This window comes from Neofelis nebulosa, chromosome 4, assembly GCF_028018385.1.
Source record: "Neofelis nebulosa isolate mNeoNeb1 chromosome 4, mNeoNeb1.pri, whole genome shotgun sequence".
NCBI lineage: Eukaryota > Metazoa > Chordata > Mammalia > Carnivora > Felidae > Neofelis > Neofelis nebulosa.
Window position 1 is genome coordinate 105089407 of NC_080785.1, and position 26820 is coordinate 105116226.

Consider the following 26820-nt stretch of genomic DNA (forward strand, 5'->3'; position numbering starts at 1 on the left):
TCCGGTACCTGCGTCTACCTCGCGAAGGGTATCGCGGCACCCCACCACCCACGCGGCTTTGACTGGCACGACTGCAGAACCTGAGCATCGTCTCAAACACCGGCAACAGCCCCGTGTAACCACCGGCCACCTGCAAAGCCTGCATCGCACAGCTTCCAGCTCAGGCCTACAACCCCAGAGCGACGCCCCTCCCCTGATAAGCTCAGGCCTGGGGAATTGCTTTCGCCTCTCTGAGCCAATCTGTGGCTGTGGCTAGGAGCACTCAGGCCAAGCCCTGGGGCCCTGCAGAGATCACCGGAGTCCTCTCGAAGGGGCGGGACTCGAACTCCCGAAGATGTGGTCATGAAGCCAGAGTCCGCTCACTTCCAGCTCAAAGGCTTTACCACGCTGTCCTCTTGAGCCATCTCTCTTCGGCCCACTCTCCCTGGGAACACCCTCCTGTCACATCCCCTCTTCCAGTGCGGCACCCAGAACGGCACTCAGTACTTCGGGGACAAAGTACTTCTCGTTATTCAGGATGAGGAAACGCTGTCCCTTCATAAATTATGATCAAGGACATCCTGCCGTTTCTTCTCCGTAAACCAGATGAGGCTTTTGATCTACCACGGGCTCTCACCGGAGAGGGGGTTTCTCTTCCTGCCTGATTTACTTATGAAAAATATTCAATTATGCTCCTGGTTTAATTCACTTAGTAATGAAAAGCAAATGAGCCCGGCCGGCCTGTTTGATTTGTCTTGGAAGGAGAGGAACTGCGTTGCAAGAACAAACAAAGTTAAATTAAAATGAACGACTCTCCTCACTCTGGAAATCGAAATTCTCCACAAAGCACTTCTCGATGCCCTAGAACACGGGGCCGACCCCAACTAGAGACAGCACGCCTCCTGACTGTCCCCTGGGGCCAGCGGTCACGTGCTGGGCCCGCGAGGGTGTGTGGACACACATCCCAACTCACTCATGCACGCAGCTTTGTGTTTCATGGACCACGAAGCAGGCGGTAAACACGTGCAGGACGCAGCCCCGTCGACGGGCATCTCGCTTACCATTTTTGCAGATGGGGCAGCACTGGTCAGGCTCGTACACGGGGTCCACACACTCCGTCTGTGGACACGCGGACACTGTGCACAGCACCTCTCCATTGGCTTCGCAGCGGCACCGCTCACACGGAGAGACCTGGAACACAAGCCCACGGTCGGGTCAGACCTCCTGTCCTTCTTACCATACAGACTCATGTCTTCCTTCCCCCCAGACTTCCTTAGAAGACCCTGCCCCCCCGACATGGTTTAAGAATGTAAAAAATTATCCAGAGGCGCCTACGAGACTCAGTTGGTTAAGCGTCCAACTCTTGGTTTCGGCTCAGGTCGGGATCTCGAGGTTGGTGAGTTCAAGCCCCGCGTTGGGCTCTGCGATGACAGTGTGGAGCCTGCTTGGGATTCTCTCTCCCTCCCCCCCCCTCTTTGTTGCTGGCTCTCTGCTCCTCTCCCACTTGGATGCTTTGTCTCTCTCAAAACAAATAAATTTTTTTTTTAAGTTAAAAAAAGAAGTATGCAGCCCAGTGGTTTGCAAAGTGGAAACAAAACCAGAGTGCCAGAGCAGAGACCGGCTCCTTCGGGGGCACCTGGCCTGTCCCTCTCAACCCTGTGTGGAGAGGCCGTGACTTAGGGACCCACACCTTGTGCCTTTTTACCAGCTTTCTTCTGAAGACAGGTCTTTCTTTCCAAGTTGAACGGACGATTCACCGTATTGAATTCTTGCCTCATTGTCATGCAGGTGAGCTGAGGTCCCCCACCCCTGCCAGGTGCCACCCGGCTAGCCTGGGACACTCCCATGTTGGCACGGAGTAGACAGGAAGGGGAAGGGGCAAGGAGAGGAGGGACCTGGCCCGGCCCGGAGCTGTGTGGATATGACCTCACTTAACCCCCACGGCAGCACTAGGTGCCTGCTCCTGCACCACGGCCCTGCGTGCTGATCAGGAGGCTGAGGCTCAGGTGACAGGCAGTTGGCCAAGGACAGACCTTGTGTGAGAGCCCAGGTGCTCCCCCCTCCCCTCCCCTGCCCCGGGGCTCTCCATCCATCACCCAGGGCAGCTGCGGCCCTCTCTGTGCTGGGCTGGTGCTTGCCTTGCTGTACTTGTGGCCACTGGCCCTAATTCCCCCTTCTGGATCATTCCAATCAAGCACAATAGCATTCCTGGAAAGGTTGCAGGCACCCAGCTCCCCATCCCGCCATAGCCACAGCCCACACCGTGATGGATTTTTTTCCTGGAAATCCCCGACACGGGGATCTGTCACCTGGGTTGACCCAGGACAAAGCAGAAACAGCAGATGCAGACTCAGCTTTGGATGCAGAAACAGACGCGACGTGGAAACGTGCCTTAAAGGATCGTGGAGCGGGAAGGTGACACGTGGAGCATCCAGGGGCGGGGGCCCCAGGTGACCGACCGTGCTGCACCCACCACCCAGCCGGCGCACGTGATGTGGACAAAGCCAACAACGCTCACGGATTCACCGCTGTCTATCCAATGCCAGAAATAAAAGCTCAAATCTCCACCTAATGGCCTGGTTGGTGCACAAAGCAAACGCTCAGTTCATATTTAAGGTTTTTTTAATGTTTCTTTATCTATTTAAAGAAAGCACAAGCGTGCATGAACGGGGGCAGGGCAGGGAGAGAGGGAGAGAGAGAGGATCCCAAGCAGGCTCTGTGCTGTCAGCGCAGGGCTCGATCTCATGAACCGTGAGGTCGTGACCTGAGCCGAAGTCAAGAGTAGGACGCTCAACTGACTGAGCCACCCAGGTGTCCCTGTATTTCAATTTAAAGGCTTTTCTCATGCACTAGACAGACCACAGCCAGCCTGGCTGGAAGTCACGGGACATCTGTGTGAGCAGGAGTGTGAATATGCATATGTGTGAGTGTGTGTGAGTGTGTGTGAGTGTATGAGTGAATGTGGGTGTGGGTATGTGTGTGAGTGTATGAGTGTGTGTACGAGTGAGTGTGGGGGGTGTGGAGGTGTATGTGAGTGTATGAGTGAGTGTGGGTGTGTGGGTGTGAGAGTCTGTGTGTATACGAGTAAGTGTGGGGGTGGGTGTGGGTGAGAGTGTGTGTGTATATGAGTGAGTGAGTGTGGGGGTGGGTGAGGGTGTATATGAGTATGTATGAATGTATGAGTGTGTGTACAAATGAGTGTATGTACGAGTGAGTGTGTGGTGTGTGTGTACGAGTGAGTATGTATGTGGGGTGTATGTGTGTACGAGTGTGTGTGTATGTGGGGTGTGTGTGTACGAGTGAGTGTGGGGTGTGTGTGTGTACGAGTGTGTGTGTATGAGTGAGTGGGGGTGGGTTAGGTGAGAGTGTGTGTATGTGTGAATGTATGAGTGTGTGCATGAGTGAGTGTGTACAAGTGAGTGTGTATGTGGGGGGGTGTATGAGTGAGTGTGGGGGGTGTGGAGGTATGTGTGAGTGTATGACTGAGTGTGGGTGTGAGAGTGTGTGTATATGAGTAAGTGAGTATGGGGGTGGGTGAGAGTGTGTATGAGTATGTGTGAATGTATGAGTGTGTGTACGAATGAGTGTGTGTGCACAAGTGAGTGTGTGTGTGTACGAGTGAGTGTGGGGTGTGTGTGTGTATGAGTGAGTGTGTGTGGGATGAAACCTCAGATCCGCCAGGACACAATCTGACCTGGGCTGCACGACAGCCCTGGAAGCCACAACCAGTCTGGCAACAACATAAGGGCACGTTTTCCAGGAGGCTGTTGGCACCACAAGGCCCTCTTGTACCAGGACGGACTTTGCTCTTTGCTACGGCTGCTGTCCTCGTGACTTTCTGTCTCCCACTAATTCCCCTTTCAGCCAGTAGAATCCTCCCATCAAGGGTGGATTTACTCAGCCAGCGGGATGAGAGAAGGGTCTGGCGTTTTAAAAGCAGAGACCTTGAGTTGCAAGAGACAGGTCATGGTTCATCGTGTGTCGGAGCCGTCAGCGGGAGGGCTGGGACGAAAGCCATAAGAAAGCAAACAGGGTGGAGTAGATGGTGGGGAGCCAGGCTCCCTGCCCCCAGAAGCGGCCAGGACGGTCCCATCTTAAGGGCAGGATAGTCCGAGAGGAATAAGAGTATCAGGAATCACGGGAGCCTGTCCTCAAGAGACGGGCCCGACCTGGCCCCCACGGCCACCCAGGCTGCACTGCGGGGATGCAGGACACAGCCCATTTGGTTCAGGAATTTGAAAGAAGGGGAGATCAAGCCTCCCGTCTGTCCCCAAGGAGAGCTCCGTGAAAGACCACCGAGGTGAAAATGAGGGTCACAGAGGCTGCAGGACCGGAGCCGGCCTTCCCACACAAGGGAGCACACCCCGGGCGAGGCAGGCCTGGAAGTGAAGTATTTCTTCCTGCTCCTCGTTCCACAACCTCACCGGGTCCCCAGTGTCCCCACGCCAGAGCCCATGGACGCCCACAGCCTGGGCGGCTACTTTCCTTTTGATTGATTGACTGATTGATTGATTTTTAAGTGTATTTATTTATTGTGAGAGAGAGAGAAAGCACGAGCAGGGGGAAGGGTGGAAACAGAGGGAGAGAGAGACAATCCCAAGCAGCCTCTGCATGGTCAGCACAAAGCGCACAGAGCCCGATGCGGGGCTCGACCTCACGAACCGTGAGATCATGACCTGAGCTGAAGTCAGACCCCCAACCGAATGAGCCCCCCAGTGCCCGATTGCAACTTTATCAAAAATTTAACTGTGAGTTTTGCTATCACAGAATACTTAGAAATCCTGGCTCGACTCCTGGGAGATTCGCTCGTGTCTCAAACATATGAGTTGAGGCTCAGAGGCAGGATCACTGGAAGCGAGTGGGTCACACTCAGGCCTCACCTCCTACACTGCTTGCCCTTCCCAAGCCCCAGGACAAGGTTTGCACAGGGGGCACAGCCCCCCTGAGCCCCACACAGAGCCAGGCTGGCCAGAGCAGATGGCCAAGCCCCACCGGCACCCCCAGGGGACCCTGTGTCCACTGCTGTCCCACCTGGGCCAAGAGCCCCTGCACGCCGTTTGAGTCAGAGCTCCCCATCCAACCCCAGTCCCTGGGACCCTGCCCGGGACTGGGGTCACCTCACAGAACTCTCCGGCGTCCCACAGATGTCCCGCTGGGCCCCTCCACCCTTCTCTGGGTGTGTGGCTCTGACCACTGACACTCAGACTTCATGGCACCGACGGCCTGGCCTGCCTCGACCCTGCACGCTGACTTACTGACAGCTCCCAGGCCTCAACTGACCGAGTCCATTGCTTTGCATGTCGATGCCTCACTAGCACAGTCCTGCCACCCAAGAAAGGCTCCCCGTTGTACGAACTCCACCTGTTCTAGCCCCAGCTCGCACGTCCTCCTCTAGAAGGACAGCACAGGAGGACCAGGCCTCTCTTCTCATTACACCTGTCACAGTGCTCAGGTGGCCCAGGAAAGGTTGCTAAGTTGCAAACCACAAAAACCCACCTGCCTGCGTGAACTCAGCAGCCAGGAGCGGAAGATGCAGCCACACAAGTTCAGGGTCACCGGGTCATGGAGGAAGCGTGTGACGGGACCCAGCTGGACTCAGACCAGCTGTTCTCCCTGCAGTCAGTCCCACCAGCACCCTGCACCCCCACAAAGACACGGCCCCACCTCTGCACCCTCCCCAAAGGCGGGCACCGCCCTGCCTCTGCACCCCCCCACCCACACACAGGCACCGCCCCGCCTCTGCACCCCCCCACCCAAACCAGGCACCGCCCCGCCTCTGCACCCCCCACCCACACGCGGGCACCACCAGAGGGTCCATGGTATCCTAATGAGAGCAACCTTTGCTCAGGATCCTCTGTGCTGGAAACACGGGGACCCTCCACCGACAGAGAAGGGGACAGGCCACCAAGAAGACGGGAAGCTACAGCCCATGATCCCAAGAACCTTGACACTGGGCTTGGCTCAGCAGTCATCGGGGCCCATTGGGCATTCTGGGGGACAGTGACCCTCTTTCTGGCTCATCTCACCGTGCCACACTCACAGTTGGCCCCTCCCCCACCCCGCCACTAGCAGGGGCGGGCGGCTGATCCCAGCATCTGGGGGAGGTTCGCCTGCCCCGTGGCGCCACTACATTCCAAGCAGCTGTTCTGACTCTAGCTGCCAGGTCTGAGCACCCCCAAAGCTGCAGTGTCCCCACCTGCCATCCCCTGTTCTCTGTCCCACTGCAGAAACCAGAAGTCAGCCCACCCAGTGCATGAATGCATCTGCGACCCGCAACACAGACTGCCAAGGCACGCTTAGGAGTCAAAGGTGGCAACCCTTTCTCCCCTTCCAAAGTTGTACTTGTCCCGAAAGACAATTCGCCAGGCCCAACCTAACTTTAAAACAACAGTACCTCTACTTAGCAAATCACAACCTACATACCGTATCGCATGCCTTGTGACAGAAATACCCTTCTTTGCAACGTAACGGTTACGAATCCATGAGACTCCCAAGCAGGCTCCATGTTCAGCTCAGAGCCTGATGCAGGGGTCGATCCCATAACCCTGTGATCATGACCTGAGCTGAAATAAAGAGCTGGATATTTAAACAACTGAGCCACCCAGGAGCCCCATGAACACATGCAATTTAGACACATCGCCCAGAAGAACATGTGGGCATTTGAGGAAAAGTCTCCATCCTCAAGGCAGCCAGTATGTGCCAGGAGTGGACAGAACATGGGTTGGATAAGGACAACAGGAACTGGGCGTGAGACTAAAGATAAGCTCTGTGGCATTCCTTCATTTGTCCGAGCCCTGAACCCAGATGGACCAATACCATTTCCACCATTTTCTTGGAAGGTAAGAGCACACGTGAGAGCTGGGAGTAGTTTAGAAGACTGTTAGCCGGCTACGTACCCTGGGCCAGCCTCAGATCCAGGGTCTCCAGTCTGGGAATGCCGTCCTGGCTTCCTCGGCCAACACTGCTCACGCAAATGACAGGTCTCAAAGTGGATCTAAGAAACTTACCCTGACACCTGAAGCAGAGCAAGGAGGGACAGACCTGTCTGAGCACGTTCTCAACAAAGCGACCATAAATACAACGTGCACAGCAGAGGCTCCAGAGAGAGATTAACTTGAGACTAACTGATCATCAGTTAGACCCTCGTAATGCTCAGTAATGACACACGTGTCTGCATCACACGTACACAGGCACGAAGGACGGTGAACTAAAGACTGAACCTATTTCTAAACAAGCAAGTAGGAACAGGAACCATGATTTATAGGTGGGACAATTCTTACAGGCGAAATGATGCCAACACAAGTGGATAGTGCTTCAATCAAGTGCCCTGTACACAAAGATCTCGACCAGACAGGTACAGAAGTGGAGTGGAGAACTTCTGTACGAGTTGTGCATAAGCAGCCGTGTACTTTAGCGCATGTATCTTACGTTAATGAACTCGGTGCCAATTAGGCGCTGATCTGTACGAAGCGCTGCCTTGTGTGATCTGTAGCTGCGATTATAACCACTGTAACCGTGAGAAGGACCGGGATCCGAAATATTGCAGAAAGCACGTTGATTATGAATCTTGGTCCTGCCCGTGTCCCAAATCTCTTCCCACTCTGGGAGGCAGAAACTCACTTCAGACCCCTCCTCCTACTCTCTCCTGCCCGCACGGCAGATTCGTTCACCATCCACCGGCAGGCACCTGTTTTCCTCAAATCCGGCCTAAACGCATCCTCCTGTTCTGTGCTGCCAAAGAGAGCCATTGGCCGTGTGAGAGGCAGACAGTGCTGTGTGTCACCTGAATCCCGTTGCCTGGATGGCAACCACCGCTATATTCCAATCTGGAACTTTCTACCCCGACTGCTTGAGAAGGTGCCATGAAACCTCACTGCCACCAAATAAATGCACTGGCTCCTGGTGGTTAGGGAGCAACTCTGGGCTAAACGCAGATGCTTCCTTAGGAGCAGACAAATGGGAGGCAGCAGCCTCCCCGAACGATTTCCCATGTTTTCCTACATGGAATTAATTTCAACACAGAGAAGACAGAGAAGCTGAGCTGAGTATAGATCTTTCTTATTGAAAGCCATTCAACATCAAATAACCTCTTCTCCCCGCTTCTCTGTTTCCTCGTCAGCAGAGGTCCTCCAGTAATAACCCCCAAACTTCTGGGTTCTGCAATGACACAAAGTGAGATTAACATGAAAACAAAGAGGGACGCTGAAATCTGGATTTCCCTCTACTTTCCTCTCTCCCGGTCCTTCCCGTCCTTCAACACCCCTTGAATTCTTCCAGGAGCGCTGGCTTGGAGCAGAGTCTCTGGTACCAAGAACCCCAATCCCAGGCTGCTGGTGAGTAATCAACTCATCCCAGGGTGACTCAAGAGCAGGGCAGTGTCCCCATCACATCTGGGATTGTTACGGTAACGGAGCAGGTGCAAATATCCAGGCTCACTAGATACTGACTGAGTCAAGAAAGTGACGGTTAGGGGTGCCTGAGTGGCTCAGTCAGTTAAGCGTCCAACTCTTGATTTCAACTCCGGTCATGATCTCACAGATCACGAGTTCGAGCCCTAGGTCAGGCTCTGTGTTCAAGTACCAGGGATTCTCTCTCTCCCTCTCTCTGCCCCTCCTCTGCTTGCTCTTTCTTTCTCAAAATAAATAAGCTTTCAAAATTTCAAGAAAGAGCTGAAATGAACTTGGACAGCACATCATGAAAAACATAAAAAAAAAAAAAATCTACAGCGTTGCCTCAGGAAGAGTCGGTCGGCACCTTATGAACAGGCGCTCAGGGATCAGACATCCACACCCGAGGACAAGGAAATAAAGGTGAATCTCTCTACAGAGAGGGATCAAGATTCGGATTCCACATTTAATCCACTAATGGAAGAGAAGACACAGTCACTAGAATGAGTTGAACACTAAGGCAGTGACTTTACAGAAGGGATCCCAGGGCTTGTAAACGAATGTTTGGAACCCGAAAGACAAAGTGCACGGCTGGAGCTGAGAAAACACAGCCTCCAGATTCTGGAGTGATCGAGTCCCAGACTTAGGGCACAGATGTCACACCACACTCTTCCTTTTGCATATTTTTTTACCGTTCTCTTCTCTTTGCCTTTAAATAGCTATGATTTGTGCCAAGGAGCTGGGGATCCAGGCCCCTTACTCACCCAAGGGACAAACTTCTTTTCAAATCCAACTATGGAAGATGTAAGATCTGGACGTGTCCAACCCGCAGATTTGGGGCGATGTACACACGGGTCCTGGGGCTGCGACACCAGGTCCCATCGTCAGCCCCCCAGGCTCCCTGCCTTCTGGACTCCTGCACTCTCAAGGGGAGGTATGACGAAAATCCCACCACTCACCCCAGTGTTCAGTCTGGCTAGGGAGCTAGGGCATAAACACACGGGAGAGAAGCTAACAGAATGGCAGACAGTGCCAGATGCTAAGTGAGCTGGGTGCATATTAAGAATTTTTAAGGCAGGGGCGCCGGGGGGCTCAGTCGGTTTAAGCGTCTGACTCTTGACTTTGGCTCAGGTCATGATCTCACAGTTCACGAGTTTGAGCCCTGTGTCGGGCTCTGGGCTGAAAATGCAGGGTCTGCTTGGGTTCTCTCCCTCCCTCTCTCTCTCTTTCTCTCTGCCCCTCGCTCACTTGCACTGTCTCTCTCTCAAAATAAATGAACTTAAAAAAAAAAAAAAGAATTTTCCAGGCAAAGTTGTGGGTTTTGGCTGGAACGAGAGCGAAGAGAGAAAACTCCAATATGCAGAGGATGCCATGGGGACAAGGTGCCCTTCCCAACGTCCTAAGGCCAACGGGAGCTTTCCAGCGCGTCTTAGGAAGAATGAAAGTAGAGGAGAATGTCTTTCAAGAGGGAGAAATCCTCAGATGCTGAGTAATTACCCAGAAGAGATGAGATTCCTAAGACCTCAAAGGACAGAGATACCCCTAAGACACTTCGCACCTGAACTGATACAGAACCACGTTTTCCACCATCGGCAGGTGTGGGGAGCCCCGGAGCGGAAGGAAATCATCCTAAAACTCAGGAGTGTTACTTCTTCAGCGTTTGCGCACCTGAGTTCTGTTTGCACATCCTGACCCTGTCACGGAATTTATCTGACGACCCTGTTGAATTCAGCAACAAGTTGCCAGAGGCACCAACTAAAAACTTTGCTGGGGATGACCGGCAGCTTCCCCAAAGTCACTGTCACATTTTTGTCACCAGATGGCGAAAGCGTCCTTTCCAGCTGCCAAGCTTGCTTTCAAAGTGCCAGGCTGCCACACTTGTTAACGTGTGATGCACTCAGAGGGAAATCACAAAGTCCCCTTCTATTTAAACCACCGGGTCTTATTAGCTTCCGATTGCCGGGAGCTGTGTTATTTGGGCGCTGGAGAAAAATGCTGGAGCGCTGCCTTTCAACTCTGCTTCCCCCCCCCCCCACCTCCCCGGAGTGAAACACACCCCCGAGTCTGGTGAATTGCCAAGAACCTCCGGGGAAGCAGCCTGAACTGGGGGTCTGGTTGGACCACCGCGCCTCTCCTGTACAAGCATCATGCATGCGTCCAAGGCCTCCCCAGGTCTCCCTGCAAGAAGCTGGGAGGTGCTATGCAGGGCATGGCTTTCTTTCCACAGTCCCCTAGAAGCAGATCTCTCCCCAAGGCTACGTCAGGTCGCTTACCTGAAACCGTCTTATTAAACTAGGCAAGGCACCTGCAAAGCTCCATTTCCACATGGGAAAACAGCAGGGTCCTTCAGGGACACCGATGCACCTGCCTGCCAGCCTGCATCCTCCAGGCCTTCCATCGGTCAGGACCAGCACGGAGCGCTCGGACCTGCGTGCCCCTCTGCCCTGCCTTCTGTTCCCCAAAGTGAAATGGGCTTGATCCTTGGCCACCTTCCAGCCTCCAACACAAGCCACTGGCCACCCAGCGACAGAACACTGCGGCTTCCCAGGCCCTGCAGGAGAGATTATTTTTGTTGTTGTTGTTCTCTTTGTCTTTCCACTCTGTCAGAGAACGGATTTGCACACAAAGGGACTTAATTAAGAACTGTCCCCAGAAGCTGTCAGCTTTTCAGTGAGGGGAAGAAAACCACACCGCCCACCACACAACAGACTAACAGTACAACAGTCTGACACCCCAACGCCACATCAGAGAGTGGCTTTTCCTTCTTCGTGGTTTAGCTTGTGGTAAGACTGTCTAATCACGTCCTTCAAATCCCCTCGTGATGGATTCCCTCAGATTAACACAGATCATGAGGGAACTCACTTAAGAGAAGGGAGAAAAATGCTGGCCATGTTTACGTGGTGCATTCTTCTTGGTGGCAAACAGCTGAGTAGCTTGGCTAGAAGAACATTGGTGAACATTCTGGAATGTTCTGACCTGACAGATCACACAGTCAGATGAGATGCGAAAAAGACCATGCGGGATTCCTGTCATGGAGTGCGTGTTTGGGTCCCCCCAAAATTAACGTTGGAGCCTTAACCCCCCAGTGGGATGGGAGCTGAGGTCAGGAGGGTGGGGACCCAAGGTTTGATTCCTGTCCTTCAAATACAAGGAAGAGCCTGGTGATCGCGGTCAGCTTTCTCCCCATCGTATGAGGACCCGGGGAGAAGGTGGCCATCTTGAGCCTCAACAGAACCAGACCTTGCTGGCACCATGATGTCGGACTCCCAGCCTCCAGAACTGTGAGAAGTAAATGTCTGTAAACTTCTGCAGTGGGGGCAGACATGTGTCCACAGTGGGCCAGCCCCTGGCCCCCAGACCCTGGCCCGCTGCACACAGAGCAGGGCAGGGAGAGAGGAGAGCCTGTGATCACAGGCAGCCAGACTGGGACCCCCATGCTGGGATACTGGGTCTGCACAGAGCCCCTCTCCTCTGACCCTGGGAGCAGGGTACCATTGAGACTTGGGGGGGTTGGTTTACATTAATAGATGCTCTGCTCATTCAGATTCCTAAACTAAGCCCTGAATGGAAAGGACACATTGCCAACTGGGCACTGCCAGCCTGGGGCCAGCCTGGGGCCAGACTGGGGCGGTAAGGGCCCTGGGGAAAGATGTTGTTAAAGCCAAACTTCACTGTTTTAAAAATGGGAAAATCTACAGCCTCTTGTGTTAGAATAAAGAGTGAAACATAAGTTATCCCTGGAGAGAAAGAAACAGGGCTTGTTCCTCATTTTATACCTAAATGACTAAAATGAAAAATCTCTCAAAGATGGGGCGCCTGTGGGGGACTCAGCCGGTTGAACGTCTGACTCTTGATTTCAGCTCAGGTCATGATCTCACAGTTTGTGAGTTCAAGCCCTGCATGGGGCTCCATGCTGACAGCATGGAGCCTGCTTGGGATATTCTCTCTCTCTCTCTCTCTCTCTCTCTCTCTCTCTCTCTCTCTCTCCCCTCTCCAGCTTGTGCTTTCTCTCTCTAAATAAATCAACATTGAAAAAAAAAAAAAGCCTTCCAAGGAGTAGGCTTTTAAAAGGTGGGTATGAGGGCGGGATGTGGGATTGGTTCTCTCTGAAGGATCACAAATTCAAAATTTTTTCAGGGGCCCATCGCGTAAGAAAACAAGGTGGTGAACCAGGTGCATGATAGCGAGTGGTGGGGACTGGGGCACGCTAGGAAACTTAACACGCTGAAACCCATAGGCACATCTCATCCTAACAACACACACACACACACACCCCAGAAGAAAACAGAACCATGCCGCTCCGTGTTGGCATTCTTCCTTCGAGACTGCAAGAATAAGGCTTGTCCTCGGCAGGGAGGAACAAAGACGACCCAAGAAGCACGTCTGTCTCCTCTGCCCAGAGCTGGCCAGGCTCCAGGAACAGGGCCCACGCTTCCCAGCTATCAGGTGGCCACGCAGACACCCGTCTGGACGACATGTGAGGTCAGGGTCTGACTGTCCTGAAGCTCCGTTCCGTGCACAGCAGTTGCTGATTCCCGGGAAGGTGCTGGACCGCGGCCCAAGCCCAGGGCTCATGCCATTGGCCCCGCGCTCCTTTCCAAAGCTGAGCCTCTTCCAGAGCGTCCTGGAATTACAACAGGACACTGCCAGCCTGTTCTTCTCCAGATAGGGAAGTCCCCGTCCGCGGTGGAGAAAACACGACAGGGCTCACTCACAAAGACATCCTCTTGGCTCTTAGGTCCCTGAGAGCCGACCCTGGCGGTCACCAGGTGCAAGATGAGCTTTCTTCCTTGGCTTCCTGGAGGGCATGGGGACCAGAGGGGATCTCCGCCCTCAGCCGGAGGTGACGTGAGCCGAGTTGATCCCTCAGGCTGCCTGCGTCCCCGGCTCTTCACAGGCCCAGGGGAAGCCAGTGGCCTTGTCTGATTTCTCTTCCAGTCTACCCACCCCTGAAATGTCTGCATGCGTGACATGGCTAAGCCACCAGCGGGTCAAAGAACACGTGCGCAGGGCATTCTGGCCACTGAGGACTCCCTGTCCCATGGCTGTGGGGACAGAGATGCCCCCGTGACAACCTGTCCGCTGGCCCAGGGCCGAGTGTCACTCAGAATATAACCATCAATGATTCAAGAGTGGGACCAGGAGCCCAGCTATAGCTTCTGATACCTTCACGGGAATTAATAAGTAAGAGTCGTGGCTTGTTTGAAACTAAGTTTGTGTTTTCTCTGCCCTAAGCCTCCTACTGAAGGACCGCTTTCAAAAGTCACACGACATTCAAAAGTAAAATATGAGAGGTTGTTTTTAAAGCTGAACAAGGGAGATACATTTGTGTAGCATGTCAACCTTTGAGGAAAGCAAAAAGGCAAAACGGGAGGACCAATCGTTCTGGTACACTTTGGTAGAGACATTACTATTTATTTCTGAGCTGCCTCACGGACAACAGGTACCGAGAGCCAAGAAGGAGGGGCGTATCATCTTGAAGTGATCTGAAGTTTAAAAAAATATTTTTCCCAACGTTTTTATTTATTTTTAGAGACAGAGAGGCAGAGAAAGAGCGGGGGAGGCAGAGAGAGAGAGGAGACACAGAATCTGAAGCAGGCTCCAGGCTCCAAGCTGTCAGCACAAAGCCTGACGCCGGGCTCGAACTCACGAACCCGTAAGATCATGACCTGAGCTGAAGTCAGACGCTTAACCGACTGAGCCACCCAGGTGCCCCGAAACATCTGAATTTTATTACAGGAGGGGCAGGAATGATCACCCACAGGCAAAGGGAGCTTGGTGGCATCTGTGATCAGCGTCTTGGAAAGCAGGAGGGCCTTTGCAACTGCTTACCTATGGCATGATTTGGCCTAAAGCTGAGCTAGCTGCCCCCCACCCCCTGCCCTGGTAATAACTTTTTTCCAAGAACATTTACCAGTTGTATCTGATGGCATTTCCTGTTTGTTTAAGGATAAAGTTGGAACTCAAAATCCATATCTGTAGTCCAGGTGTTCAATTCTAGCCCTCTGGACGTTGGTTATCAGGGGCCATTCTCCACCCTGTAGGATTTTGGCAGCATGTCTGGCCTCCACTCATTGGATGTCAGTAGCATCCCATCCCACCCCAGTTTTGACCACCAAAAACGTCTGCACCCATTGAACAAGCCCCCATAGGGGCAACATGACCCTCAGCTGAGAACCACTGGTCTATGCTTCAGTGAACAGTAACTTTTCTTCCATTCCTTCTTGACTCTGTGACTTGGCTTCCCAGGTCATGTTCTCCTTCCTGAGTTTCATCCTTTACACTGCATTTTGAAGTTCCTTTACTTATGGTTCGTTTGGTGGCGTGCTCTATTTTTGTTTAAAAATATCTTCATTCAGCCTCCTTCCTGAAGGATAGTTTTGCTGGATACGTAAATTGGATTAACTCTTCTTTTCTCTTTGCTCTTTAAACACATTCTTCTACTGTTTGGGGTCTTTCTACCAGTGATAAGAAGTCAGCTGTCGGCCTAGTTACTGTTATTTTGAAGGTAAAGTCTGTTTTCTCTGGATGCTCTTAAAACCTTTTGCCTTCAGTGCTCTGCAGTCTCACTATGATATGGCTACGGGTGAATGTATTTTTGTTTATCTTTCTTTTTTTAAATATTTTTTAATGTTTAATTTATTTTTGAGAGAGAGAGAGAATCGAGCAGGAGAGGGGGAGAGACAGAAGGAGACACAGAATCCAAAGCAGGCTCCAGGCTCTGAGCTGTCAGCACAGAGCCCGATGCTGGGCTGGAACCCAGGAACCTCGAGATCATGACCTGATCCGAAGTCAGACGCTTAACCAACTGAGCCACCCAGGTGCTCCTGTTTACCTTTCTTTAAATTCCTAGGGATTCATTAATTGGAAAATCAAGGTCTTTCAACTAGAATGTCTGGCATTCCATCTCTTCGTTTTTCCTGTATTTTCTACTGCCTCTTCCAGAATTCTGATCTGATCCATGTTAACTCTTCTCTGTCCTCCATGTAACAAAGCATCTCCTTCCTACGTTTTCCATCCGTGTGTCCATATTTCACTCTGGGTGACTTCTCCAAGTCTATCTGCTAGTTCGTTGAATTAGCTTATAACCTGTACCTGATGTAAAGCTGAACCCTCCCATTGATTATCAATTCAAACTATTATATACTGCTGTATACGAGTTCTACCTGATTCTTCTTCAAAACTGATCAGTATTGGGAATATACTTGTTTTGTCTATCTATGCATTTTATTTCAACACAGAGTTTTTGCATATTAAATAGTCTCATTTGTATTCCAACATCTGGGTCTCACTGGATTACTTTAGTCTCAGCAAACTCTTGCTTACGATGCCCCTTCTTGTGTGTAATTTTAATTTGCTATCACATTCTTTGGAACGCTACTTGTGGGGATTCTTTGCAGCCCCGGGGGAGGGTGCATTCCTCCTGGGGACATTTGTTTCTATCAGACACCTGTCGGCATTGCCAGCCAGGGACGCCCCCCCCCCCCCCCCCCCCGCCTTTCAGCACAAATACCCCACCTGGATTTTCTGGACCATCCAGGGAAGCAGCTTCATGCTCGTAAGACAGCACATGCACTAGATACAGAAAATGTTCAGAGAAAACCTGTCAGCTCAACTCAGCCGTGAGGCCCATCCAGGGGGAGTCTGTCTGCAGTCCTCCTTTGCAGGACATGCTTTTTGGGGGAGCATGGCCTTATGAGATACACCCCGGTGTGATGTTCTCTCTCCCTGGGGCCATGGGTTTGTCAGGTACCCCAGCCTCGATCCCAGGCATCAGACGATGCTCTCAGATGGTCACCACTGCAAGGTTGACTTTCCTGTCTGGATTTTACCTCTAGGGATTAATTTTTCTCAATTTTTTTTTCCCATTTCAGCTGTGCTTTTAAGAAGAGTGGGTTTTTTTTTTTAATGTTTATTTATTTTTGACAGAGAGAGAGAGAGAGAGAGAGAGAGAGAGAGAGACAGAGAGCACGAGTGGGGGAGGGGCAGAGAGAGAGGGAGACACAGAATCCGAAGCAGGTGCCAGGCTCCCAGCCATCAGCACAGAGCCAGACGTGGGGCTCGAACCCACAAACTGTGAGATCATGATCTGAGCAAAGTCGGGCGCTCAACCAACTGAGCCACGCAGGCACCCCAAGATGTGTTTTCTATGATATCTGGGATTTCACTAGTTTTGTTAAGTGCTGGGTTTTCGGGCTATTAGTTTTCTCTATTCCCGGGCAAAGGGTGGTCTCACCACGTTTAAAGCAAAATCCTTTCCGCCATAACCAGAGATTATGGCACAGAGCCACACGGCTTCTTAATTTTCCATCCCTATGCTTCTCCATGGGCCTCGGGCTTCTGAGAGAACTCACAGGGCCATGGGCAGATGCCTGACATCATCCTTTTCTGCAGATTCGAAAGGCACTCCGTGTCCTGGCCGCACCCCAGTGCCCGACAGAAATAGAATGAGAAGTGAAATCCAGCTGGCAGGATCTCAGGCTTGGAACAGAAACAGCAAAAAAAGGATTTCCAGCTATGTGGTCAGAAGCATACCACAAAGGATGGCTATAGGGTACACAGGCTAGGTGGAAAAGCATCATCTTCCACCCAAACTCACAATTGTGCTCTTTGAGACAAACTCTTCTCCTCTTCCCCCTAGAAACTTGTCCCAGGCATGCCCTGTCATTTAAAAACAAACCTTCGACAAGAGTCTAGATGGGCAGCTTCCAGCTGGGTGCCTTGCAGAGCCCCATGATGCTTCTCACAGCACATCACACACCTTGTGGTCACTGCCTGCGACGTTGGGGTCCCTGCCCGTTTACTGGGGGCACTCCAAGGTTTGGTGTTATGTCTCCAGGATCGTGTCCAAAGCCTGGCAAGTATTTACCCCCCAAAATATATTTAAAAATGTTTTCTTTTGAGGTTTGTTTTTGAAAGAGAGACAGACTGTGAGTGGGGGAGGGGCAGAGAGAGAGAGGGAGACACAGAATCCGAAACAGCCTCCAGGCTCTGAGCTGTCGGCACAGAGTCTGACATGGGGCTCGAACTCACGAAGTGTGAGATCGTGGCCTGAGCCGAAGTGGGACGCTTGACCGACTGACCACCCAGGCACCCGCAAAAAAATATTTTTGAATTAAAAAATGCAAGAAGAAATTCTTGTTGGGATTGATCAGATTTGGAGATACCTTCCACCAAAGGAAATATTTATGGGAAAACCCCAGAGAGGCCCTCCCTAATGCTGAACCTCCACAGTCAGTCTTCCCAGGGACTAAAAACCCTCCAGGGGGGCTAGTCACCTCCCACAAGAGGCACGCTCACCAGGGAAGCCCCCAGAAACCACATTCACCTGGCTGCAGGCTTATTCTCTCTCTCTCTCTCTCTCTCTCTCTCTCTCTTTTTTTTTTCAGTTTGTTCAGAGCTTTGTAGGTTCAAATTGCCTTCACATATATCTCATTTACTTCTCATAAACTGAGAGATAAGCAGGATACTCTTTACTTTGGACCACTGGAAAATAGGAGGCTCTGAGAATTGTTCAGGGGTACGAGAATGAAACAGAACAAGGGCTCACACAGACATCTTTAGAGGGTTAAGTGCTCTGTCCTAGAGGACGCTGAGACCCTCCACTCGCACTGAAGGAGGCAGACACTCAAGATGTCCTACTCGGAAGGACACAGATACTTATTTTGTTCTAGATGGCCTGAGTCAAACCCACAAAAATAACCCCTTGGCCAAGTTGGTCCAGCACTGGACACAAATGTGGGGCAGGTGTCCCAAACCTGTTCGAGCTTTCCCTTCTCCACGTACCTGGGATTCTCGTGGTCACACACAAGATGCCACTTCATGACCATATGGTCACGGGCATAAGATGGCATAGTTGGAAGGGCAACAGTCTAGGACTCAGATCCTGGTTCCATCATTTACTAGCTCCATAACTTGGATCAAGTCACTTAACCATGTTGAATCTTGAAGGTCAACACCTGGCCACACTGGAAAGTTTCAGAGAAAGCATATGGACTTCCCCCTTTAAAACAATTTTTACTCTTAGTGATCCTGAGTGGCTCAGTCAGCTGAGCGTCTGACTTTGGCTCGGGTCATGATCTCGCAGTTCATGAGTTTAAGCCCCACCTCAGGCTCTGTGCTGACAGCTCAGTGCCTGGAGCCTGCTTTGGATTCTGTGTCTCCCTCTCTCTCTCTCTCTGCCCCTCCCCTGCTAGTGCTCTGTCTCCCTCTCTCTCAAAAATAAATAAGCATTAAAAAATTTTTAAAACAAACTGCTACTGTTTAAATGGCTTTGGGCAAGAAAGGCAGAAACTGACAGGTCCAGAATTGAGAAAATCTTACTCAGAACCCAAGCAAACTCAGGCTTAGCAACAACACAAGCATCCGGCCGACTAGAGAACATTAGCTTTACGCAGCTTGATTCATTGTACTTTGCAAAGGTAAATAATAATAGTATTGTTTTATGTTAAGTAACATCAACCTGAAGAACGGAAATAAATACCATGCAACTGAAAAATATGATGAATGTGTCTCTCTCCTGGCACCTTTTCATAATTGCAATAGAGATCTACTTGGAGCTTTTGATTCCAGATTTCATGGAGGAAGTTTTTTCATTACTAAACTTCTGGAAAGGAGATTCTGCAGCAGGGTTAATCATGGGTCAGACACTGACGCCCTGGGAGAGCCTGGGCTCCCCGGCGGCCCCACATCCCCGTGCCTGCGGATCTCTGTCCAGCTGCCTCCAGTTCAACAGGCCTCTCGCTCTGAAAAACAGGCGAGCAAGCAGTACTTATTAATAATGCAGCGTCTCTTTTTCTTCAAAGACTTCCACAATTGCTAATCAGAGTTCCTGATCACTATGAGAGCCACCGTGGACAGGCGGAACTGGCATCACACGACCCAGAAGCCAAGATGCGAGCAGTGTTCGTGTTCCTGGAGGGCATTATCCACAGGCGAGGGTTGTATAAATTGCTTAGATGCTACAAAGCACTGGGACAAGCTTGCGGACCCCCGCTTCTAACCTCACGGTCCCCCAGGGCATCAGGAGACCCCGTGAGGGGAACAACTTAATTTTGTGGCTCAAACTGCAATTGTTTTCTGTTGGTAAACTCCAAATCTGACCTGCTGCCTGCCTTCCTGCCTGGTAGTCATCGGGGCAGATCTGAAACTGCTCCAGGGAGCCCCCACCGGAGAGCCGCTCATTAGTTGTGTCTGGCTCACAAATCTACCGCCATAAACAGTACAGTAGGTCCTAACAGCGCTCGGAATGGAATAGGCACAGAACGACAGTGGTTTAGGTGGGCTGCCTGCCTGGCTATGCTTCTCGGGCAGTGAGTTTATCACCAATCACCCCTGCACCTTCTTTGTAAATTCTTTCTTCAATCGTACTTGCCAGGGAGGCTTCCCCTGGCCACAGTCCTTGTATCTCCTTGGGCTCGTCCATGTGAGGTCAACTCTGGCCTCCGACACCTGTTATGGCTATGTTACAGACTGGACTGTGCCCTCCCTCCCAAATTCTCAGGTTCAGGTGCCAACCCCCGGTACCTCCAACTGTGACCGTATTTCAAGACAAGATCTTTACAGAGGCAATTACGTTAAAATGAGGTCATCCAGGTGGGCCCCAATCTAATATGACCTGTGTGAGGAGACTGGACGCAGACGCACACAGAGCGTGAACTTGGTGAGGACACAGGGAGGAGACGGCTGTCTATAACGCCAAGGAGAGAGGCCTCCGAAGAAACCAACCCTGCCCCCACCTTGATCTCGGACGCCCAGCCTCCAGAAGCATGAAACAATAAATCTCTATGGTTTAAGCTGCCTGGTCTGTGGTCCTTTATGATGGCAACGCCAGCAAATGAGCATGTCCCCAGGAAGCAGAGAACACGTGAAAATGCCATTCGTTTAAAAAAAAAAAAAATACAAACCAGCAGACCAGGCTTCCTTCTCCAAAGTTGGATACCTGCTAGTGTAAGTTGAAGAACAGACCACTTGGTGGAATTTGAGAGGCAGTGGAGAAAACTCCACCAGCAACTATGTTTTTACGTGGCTACACAAATTAAGTTGCAAACATCCCTAGAGACATGAGGATGTTACTCTAGTCATTATCAGCATAAGGGGATTTCGTGGGCGCGGCGAGTGAGGTCTTCCACTGACATCTGGCCGAGATTATCAGCCAAACTGCAAGGAAGAGGGATTGTGATGGCGTCTGTAGGGAGCAGGGAGAGGAGGGAAAAGACGAAACTGTGAAAATTGGGCAAAGAGCCACATGCCCAAGAAAGAGCAGCCCAGGAAGACGGAGGGAAGCCGCCTCGCAGGGGCCAGATGCACAGCATCACAGGCACCAGGCAGGATCTGTTTCCCAGACAGACGCCCAGAGTGAGCCCCCAGCCTCCATCACTACCTCCCTCTCTCTGGGGAAGCACAGAACAGACGCCTCAGACGCCCGTGTGCCTCCCGGGGAAGGAGGTCCAGCACTGGCCTCCCTTTCCCCTCCTTCCTTGCTGCGGTGACCAGCATTCCAAGCAAGACACACACGGACCACAACCCCCGTTTCCTTAACCTTTTCTTCGCAGAAGAGCAAAGCGCTTCAGACAGAACGTGCTCTCCTTTTCCACTGCCTGCACACGGTGCTGTGCAAACTACAGACCACACTAGCGGAGCTCTCGCTGAAAGCCCAGAACCTCCAGAGCAGAGAGGTGGACAGTGGTCGTGCCCGGGCACTCGGCACCGCAGCTGGGCGTAACTGCAACCCCCCTAGTCACAGAAACGAGCATGACATACACATCGTGCAGAATGAAATCATTAGGGGGTTGTACGTGTTAGGGGAGCAAGCGCGTCACCGAACGCGTAGAAGCTTTGCGACATTCATGCACGTGTCCATCCTGGCAGCCGCTGATGACTGGATGAAAGTTGAGAATGAAGTATCACTTGGAGACGAGAGATGTACTTAACACTCAAAAGAGAGGTTCACGGGTACCTTAATTCTTCCCAAGAGTATCATCTCTCCAATCTCCCGTTTGTTGCCAACATCCCCCATCTCCAGAGCCTGCAACACGTTCTGCTTCCTGACCAACGATTTTTGAATCACATAAGAGTCCCCCCCCACCCCCACCCCTTCCCTGGCTCGCAAAGGCAGCTCCGTGGCACCCAGCACTTAGCGATGAATTACTACAACACAAGTTTGAATTCTTCTGTCTGTCATCTCAGGCAGATGACTGGCCACCCTGTGGTGTGTCTGGGATTTTTAGATCGAAATGCAGCTGACTTCGTGAGACTCTTTTAGGAAATGACTATAAAACAAGATACAATGCAACCAACAAATGCAAACGATAAAAACTAACGACTTGCCTTTGTTCTTATAACCCTGAGAGATTTTTCTCATGAGCCTAAAACTCAAGAGAATTATTTTGTTGGGCTCATGCCTACAGCCCCGGCCCAGGCCAACATGGAAGGTACCCCTGGGTAGGGAAGATACCTCTTCCCAGGGTAGATACCTACCTCTGGGTAAGGAAGGTACCTCTGGGTAGGTACCTGGGAAGGTACCTGGGTTTTGCCAGGACCTTTGCTTCAGCACCAACACACCTGGGGAGACGTGTGCCTGGCTTCCCACTAGCAAGGGAGCCTTGTGAGGGCAGGGCGCCTACCTAACTCCTGGTGTATGGTCAGGGTCTAGTTCATAGGAGTTTCTCGACAAAGTTGTCTTTGTTTCTTCGAAGGGCTGGAGTGAACAACTGTGCTAAACAGGCTGGCCTGGGGATGCATCCTGGGCATGAGGCTGGCCTCAGAGCTCCAACCAGCCTTAGCTAACAGATGAGGAAAACAACCCCAGAGGAAAGATGCGATTTGTCCTTCTCGTGCTGGTTAGTGGCAAGGCCAGGATGGACACCCGTGTTTCCCGACTCTAAATCCCAGTATTCCTTCCACACTTGCTACCTTGTCTACAGATCAGTCCTTCCTGGCTTTCTATTTCTACCACACCAGGGATTGATTCTTCAAATTCCTTAGGGGCCATCACATCCTGGGCATATCCTGAATGTGTGGATCTCCGAGGCTGGGCTCCGGGGGCCTCCAGCAGGATTCCTTTCCCCCTGCCTTCCCTCCCTGCTCAGTGCTGGGGGCTGCAGGCCCCAGGACGCCCCCTGTCACCCAGGAAACCCTCTCTCTGCCCAGTCAACAGGCCACGTGTCCAGACAGGCCTCCCCTGGGGGGTCTGAATGAAGATCTGTGCAGTTCTGCCCAGGCCACGGAGTGGGGGAGAGGCAGGGCTGTTAGAGTTCCCCGGGGGACCAGCACGTGCAAGGGGCCAGCATCTCCATCCAAACCTGTGCCCCAGCGGGGCTGGGCTTCTGTTTCACATAGCAGCATGTAAGGGGAGAAGCAGACAATGTGCATTAGCACAGCTCGGCCTGACTCATGAGTCTGCTTCTTAACGGCAACCTTGTCTTCACCCTGTTATTTAAATATTCTGTGCCTCAGTTTCCTCTTCCCCATCAACCGGAGATCACAGGTAAGCATCTGTTTCACAGTATGTTATGAGGTTTAACCAAGTTAACACACGGGAAAAGCGCGGCCTGCAGCCTGACGCACAGTAGGTGCTCAGGAGATGGCCAGCGCTGTAAACACTGTTACTAGTATGCCCCTAAAATAATAATAATAATGATGATAATAATAATAATAACCCTAAACCACACTTTCTGGTTTTTGCCATCCACTGTTTTGGCATCCAATGATCAAGCATTTTCTTTTCCTTTTGAGGACATTTGCGTGATACTCCAACCCATAATCTGGGGAGATGGCTTATTTATAGGAATGGTCTCCCTTAATTAGCTATTAGCAGAAGACTATACCCCAAATGGCACGCCGAATTACCCCGTGTTTGGAAACAGGTTGAGCATTTCAGCGGCCACGCTTTTTAAATTAGAAGCAGCAGATTACCAGGGACAGCACAGCCAGTAAGTGCTGGGGGGGGGGGGGGGGGCGGCCGTCCCCTCAATGCCGTGGGCCTCACCCTCTCCAAACCCTTTCACGGCGAAGACCCGATGAATTAATGTGGATCGGCCACTTTGCCTTAAAGATTACCTCCGCTCTGAAAAGACAGATCGTGTTGAGGGGACGCGAGCACAGCGCTGTCCGCCTCTGGGAACCAGAACGCGCCTCTTCTTCAAAGTGGGGGCGCCTAGCGCGCGGGGAGGTTTCACCCCGCGGCGGGAGGTGCAAAGTGGCCCCGGCGGGCGCTCGCCTCTTACCACGAACTCCTCCAGAGTCTGGTAGGTCTTGCCCCGGAACTCGCAGTAGTTCTTCCTCTCCTTGCACTGCGGACAGCACTGGCTCGTGTCGACGTGGATGCAGCGCGGGTGCAGCCGCGGGCACTCGGGCTGCGCGCACAGCGGCCCCTCCTCGGTGCACAGGCACGGGCAGGCCGAGGGGCCCGGCGCGAACTTCTCCCCGATGGCGTACACGAAGCCGCTCTCGTCCACGCAGCCCTTTCCGCGGTAGTCCGGGTACGCGTACTCCTCCGGCGGTTCCGGCGTGGGCGCCAGGTCCGGGCCGGCCGCGTCCTGGGCGGCGGCGGCGGCGGCGGCCGGGGGCTCCCCCTGCGGGGTGTCCCCGCGGGCCCGGCCCTGCAGGTCCCCGGCCTTGGCGCCCCCGCCCTGGGCGGCCCAGGCCTGCTTCTGCTTGCTCCACGCCTCCCGGCCGGCGAGCCCGCGGCCGCCCTTGCTCTTCCAGTCCCGGCCGCCGCCGCCCTCGTCCCTCGCGGGGCGCCCGAGCTCGCTCACCCGCCCCGGGCCGTCCCGAGACGCGTGCTCGCGCTTCTCCTGGCCCGGCTGCTCCGGCGCCTGGGCCAGCTTCTCCAGCGGGATGCTCGGACTGCACAGAGCCACCATCAGGCAGCAGGTGACCAGGAGGGAACTGGACAGCGCGCCAACTGCCATCGCAGTGGAGCTGGGCATCCCCTACCACGTCCCGGCGGGCGGGCGGGCGGGGAGCGCGGCCGAGGGGCGAGTCGCATTCACAGCCCGGGGGCGCGCCGCCGCCAGCCGGGAGCCGCCGTCCCTGCGGAGAGAACAGCAGCACAGCTGAGCCCCGCGGCCCGCGCGCGCCCGGCCCCCACCCGGCCCCGCGCCGCCCGGCCCCGGCAGCGCTCTAGAGGAACGAGCCGCGCGGCGCGGGCGGGGGCAGCATGCCCAGCGTCGGGGCCCCGCCGGCCCCCCAGACCTCACAGATGGGGCACGCGGACGTGGCGGCGGGGTCCCCGAGAGACGCCGGCCGGCGGCGTTTCTCCCGCGGCCGCGGCTAGCGGTGGGGACGGCCCTGGGCGGGTGACGGAGCCGCGGCTGCCGGAATGCAGCGAGCCGGTCCCGCGCCCCCCTGCGAAACTCGGATGGAGCCACATAATCCGGGAGCCCGGGGTGTGCCCCCTGGGGTGCCAGCCACGCGGTCTCAAAGGTTACTCAATGGAGAGTTCCGCAGTGGAGCTGGGCACGGGAGACCGTGCGGGAGGATGTGGGGGGACCCCCCTGGCTCTCCTTAGGGCCTTTGGGGAACGGGGAGGGAGGGGGTTAACAGAGCTCCCAGGACCCCGTGATTCATTTCCCAACAACTTTTTAAATGCCTGCTGGACAGGGAGCAGAAGCCACATCCCCGCCCTCCTCCCCTGGCCCAGAAGCTCGGGAGGATGTCCCTGACCGCCCCCGGCGGCGGGGTCGGCGGTCCCGGAGGCTTTGGCTCCCCCACGGGTCCCCCCGCGCCCTGCCAGCCGCTCAGCAACTCGGAGCGTTGGCGAGAGATCCCCGAGCGGGCCGCAGCGCTGGGTTCGTGATCGCTTTCGCCCGGGCCGGGGGGGGGGGGGGGGGGGGAGGTCGTAGCGGTGGAGCCCGAAGTGCCCAGGCAGCACCAAGCAGTGCGTTGGGGGAGCTGGGGGTGCAGGGCGGGAGCGAGTCCCTTTCACTCTCCCCATCTCCCAAAGCCTCTCTGGATCCCAAAGTTTCTGCCGCCCAAAGGGGCCAGGAGAACCCTAGACGCGCCGCAGGGTGCGGGCAACCCAGCCTCTCCCCACCTCGCCGTCCATCCTCCACCCCTCCACCCGGCGCGCTCCAGGGGGTCTTTACCCCGCCCCCTCCCACCGCCCAAACCCCCCTCCAGGAGACCTAGAACGACCGTGCCCTGTGCTCACTCCCAGCCCCGGCTCGATGGACCGCAGCCCAGGGCGAGCCACCAGATTACAAACTTGGGGTCGGGGGTTCGGGAGGATGGGGTCCTCCCGAGCAGCCAGAGGGTGGAGCGGTGCCCCGGGCGCGTCCCGGCGCTCTGGGCGCCGATACCCCACATGCACCCTCGGGCCCCGGGGGCGGGCGCGCAGCCTACATACATGAGCGCAGGGCGCGGGCCGGACGCCGGGCTCGCGGCGGGCTCCGGGGCGGCAGCGGCGGGCGCGGTCCCCAGGCGCCGGCGCCCATCCTCCTGCCGGCGGGGGAGCCGCGCGGGGCGCAGCGCGGTGAGGGCAGCCCCACCTGCGCGCTCCGCCCGGCGCGTGCACCCGACTAGGGCGGCTCCGCGGGCTTGCCCGGCGCGCTGCCCAACTCGCGTCCGCGCCCGCGCCGCCCTCCGCCGCTCCGCCCCGGGTCTCGTCCCCGCGGCTCCGCCGCCGAGCGCGCCCTGGGGCCGCCGGGCTCGGCCTCGCCTTCTCCAGCCGCGGGGCGCGGGGAGGTCGCCGCGCCAGGTGACCGGAGGCCGGGCCGCCGCGGCGCGTCGGAGGGAGCCAGGAGAAGCCCGGAGCGCGGCGGGCGGGCGGCCGGGCGAGTGGCACCGGGCCGGCCAGGGAGCCCGCGCGCCCGCCTCCCGCCGCCTCCCGCCCCGCGCGCTCCCCGCTCCCTCCGCGGCGGCCCCCGCTTTCTCGCCAGGCGTCGCTGCGGCGGCCTGGCGCCGCCGGGAGTCAGGGACCTCCCGCCCCCTCGCTCCCGCGCCCGGCAGCGCGACCCACCTGTCAGTCCCTCGCGCGGCCGCCTGCCCACCCCGGCTGCCATTCTCCTGCCTCGTCACTCACTCTCCACTGCGCCTTTCATCCGCGCCTCTTTCTTTCCTTGATTCTTTTCTTCAATTTCTTCCTTCCTAATTACCCCCCCTCCCCCCGCCCCGGCCTTCCTGCCTGTGGACAGCTTGGTTTGGCCCCTGTTGAAAACCCCCCAAACTCTTCGATTTGGAATTCGAAGGCCGCGTTAGCTTAGCCGACTGTCGCGAGTTATTTTCTTCTTTGCATGCGGAGACACAGAGGTGTATAGACGGGTGAGAGTAAGAAACGCATAAAAATCCGGACAGCGTCCCTTCTGAATCTCTGCCAACCTCTCTCCCGCCCCTCAGTGTCCCTTTCCCTGCTCGCTCTCTGTCCGCCACAAGTAGAAACGTCTCGGGTTAATTTTGTAAGGATGCTCAACTGCTAAGCAGAGAGCCCCGTGCGGTGCAGACTTGGACTTGC

General features: G+C 54.4%; 1 protein-coding gene across 2 annotated transcripts in view; it reads right to left on the reverse strand.

Moving 5' to 3' along the window:
• VWC2 (von Willebrand factor C domain containing 2) overlaps positions 1-26449 on the reverse strand; it is a 127036-nt gene extending 100587 nt beyond the window's left edge. For both annotated transcript variants that reach the window (XR_009260627.1, XM_058725585.1), the window contains exons 1-3: positions 26329-26449; positions 23594-24401; positions 1041-1170 (exon numbers count right to left, since the gene is read on the reverse strand). Coding sequence is in view for 1 of the 2 variants with exons in the window: in XM_058725585.1 (XP_058581568.1) it covers positions 1041-1170; positions 23594-24298 (835 nt within the window). In the remaining variant the exon portion in view is untranslated. The remainder of the gene's footprint in view (positions 1-1040; positions 1171-23593; positions 24402-26328) is intronic.
• Positions 26450-26820: the final 371 nt, after the last annotated feature.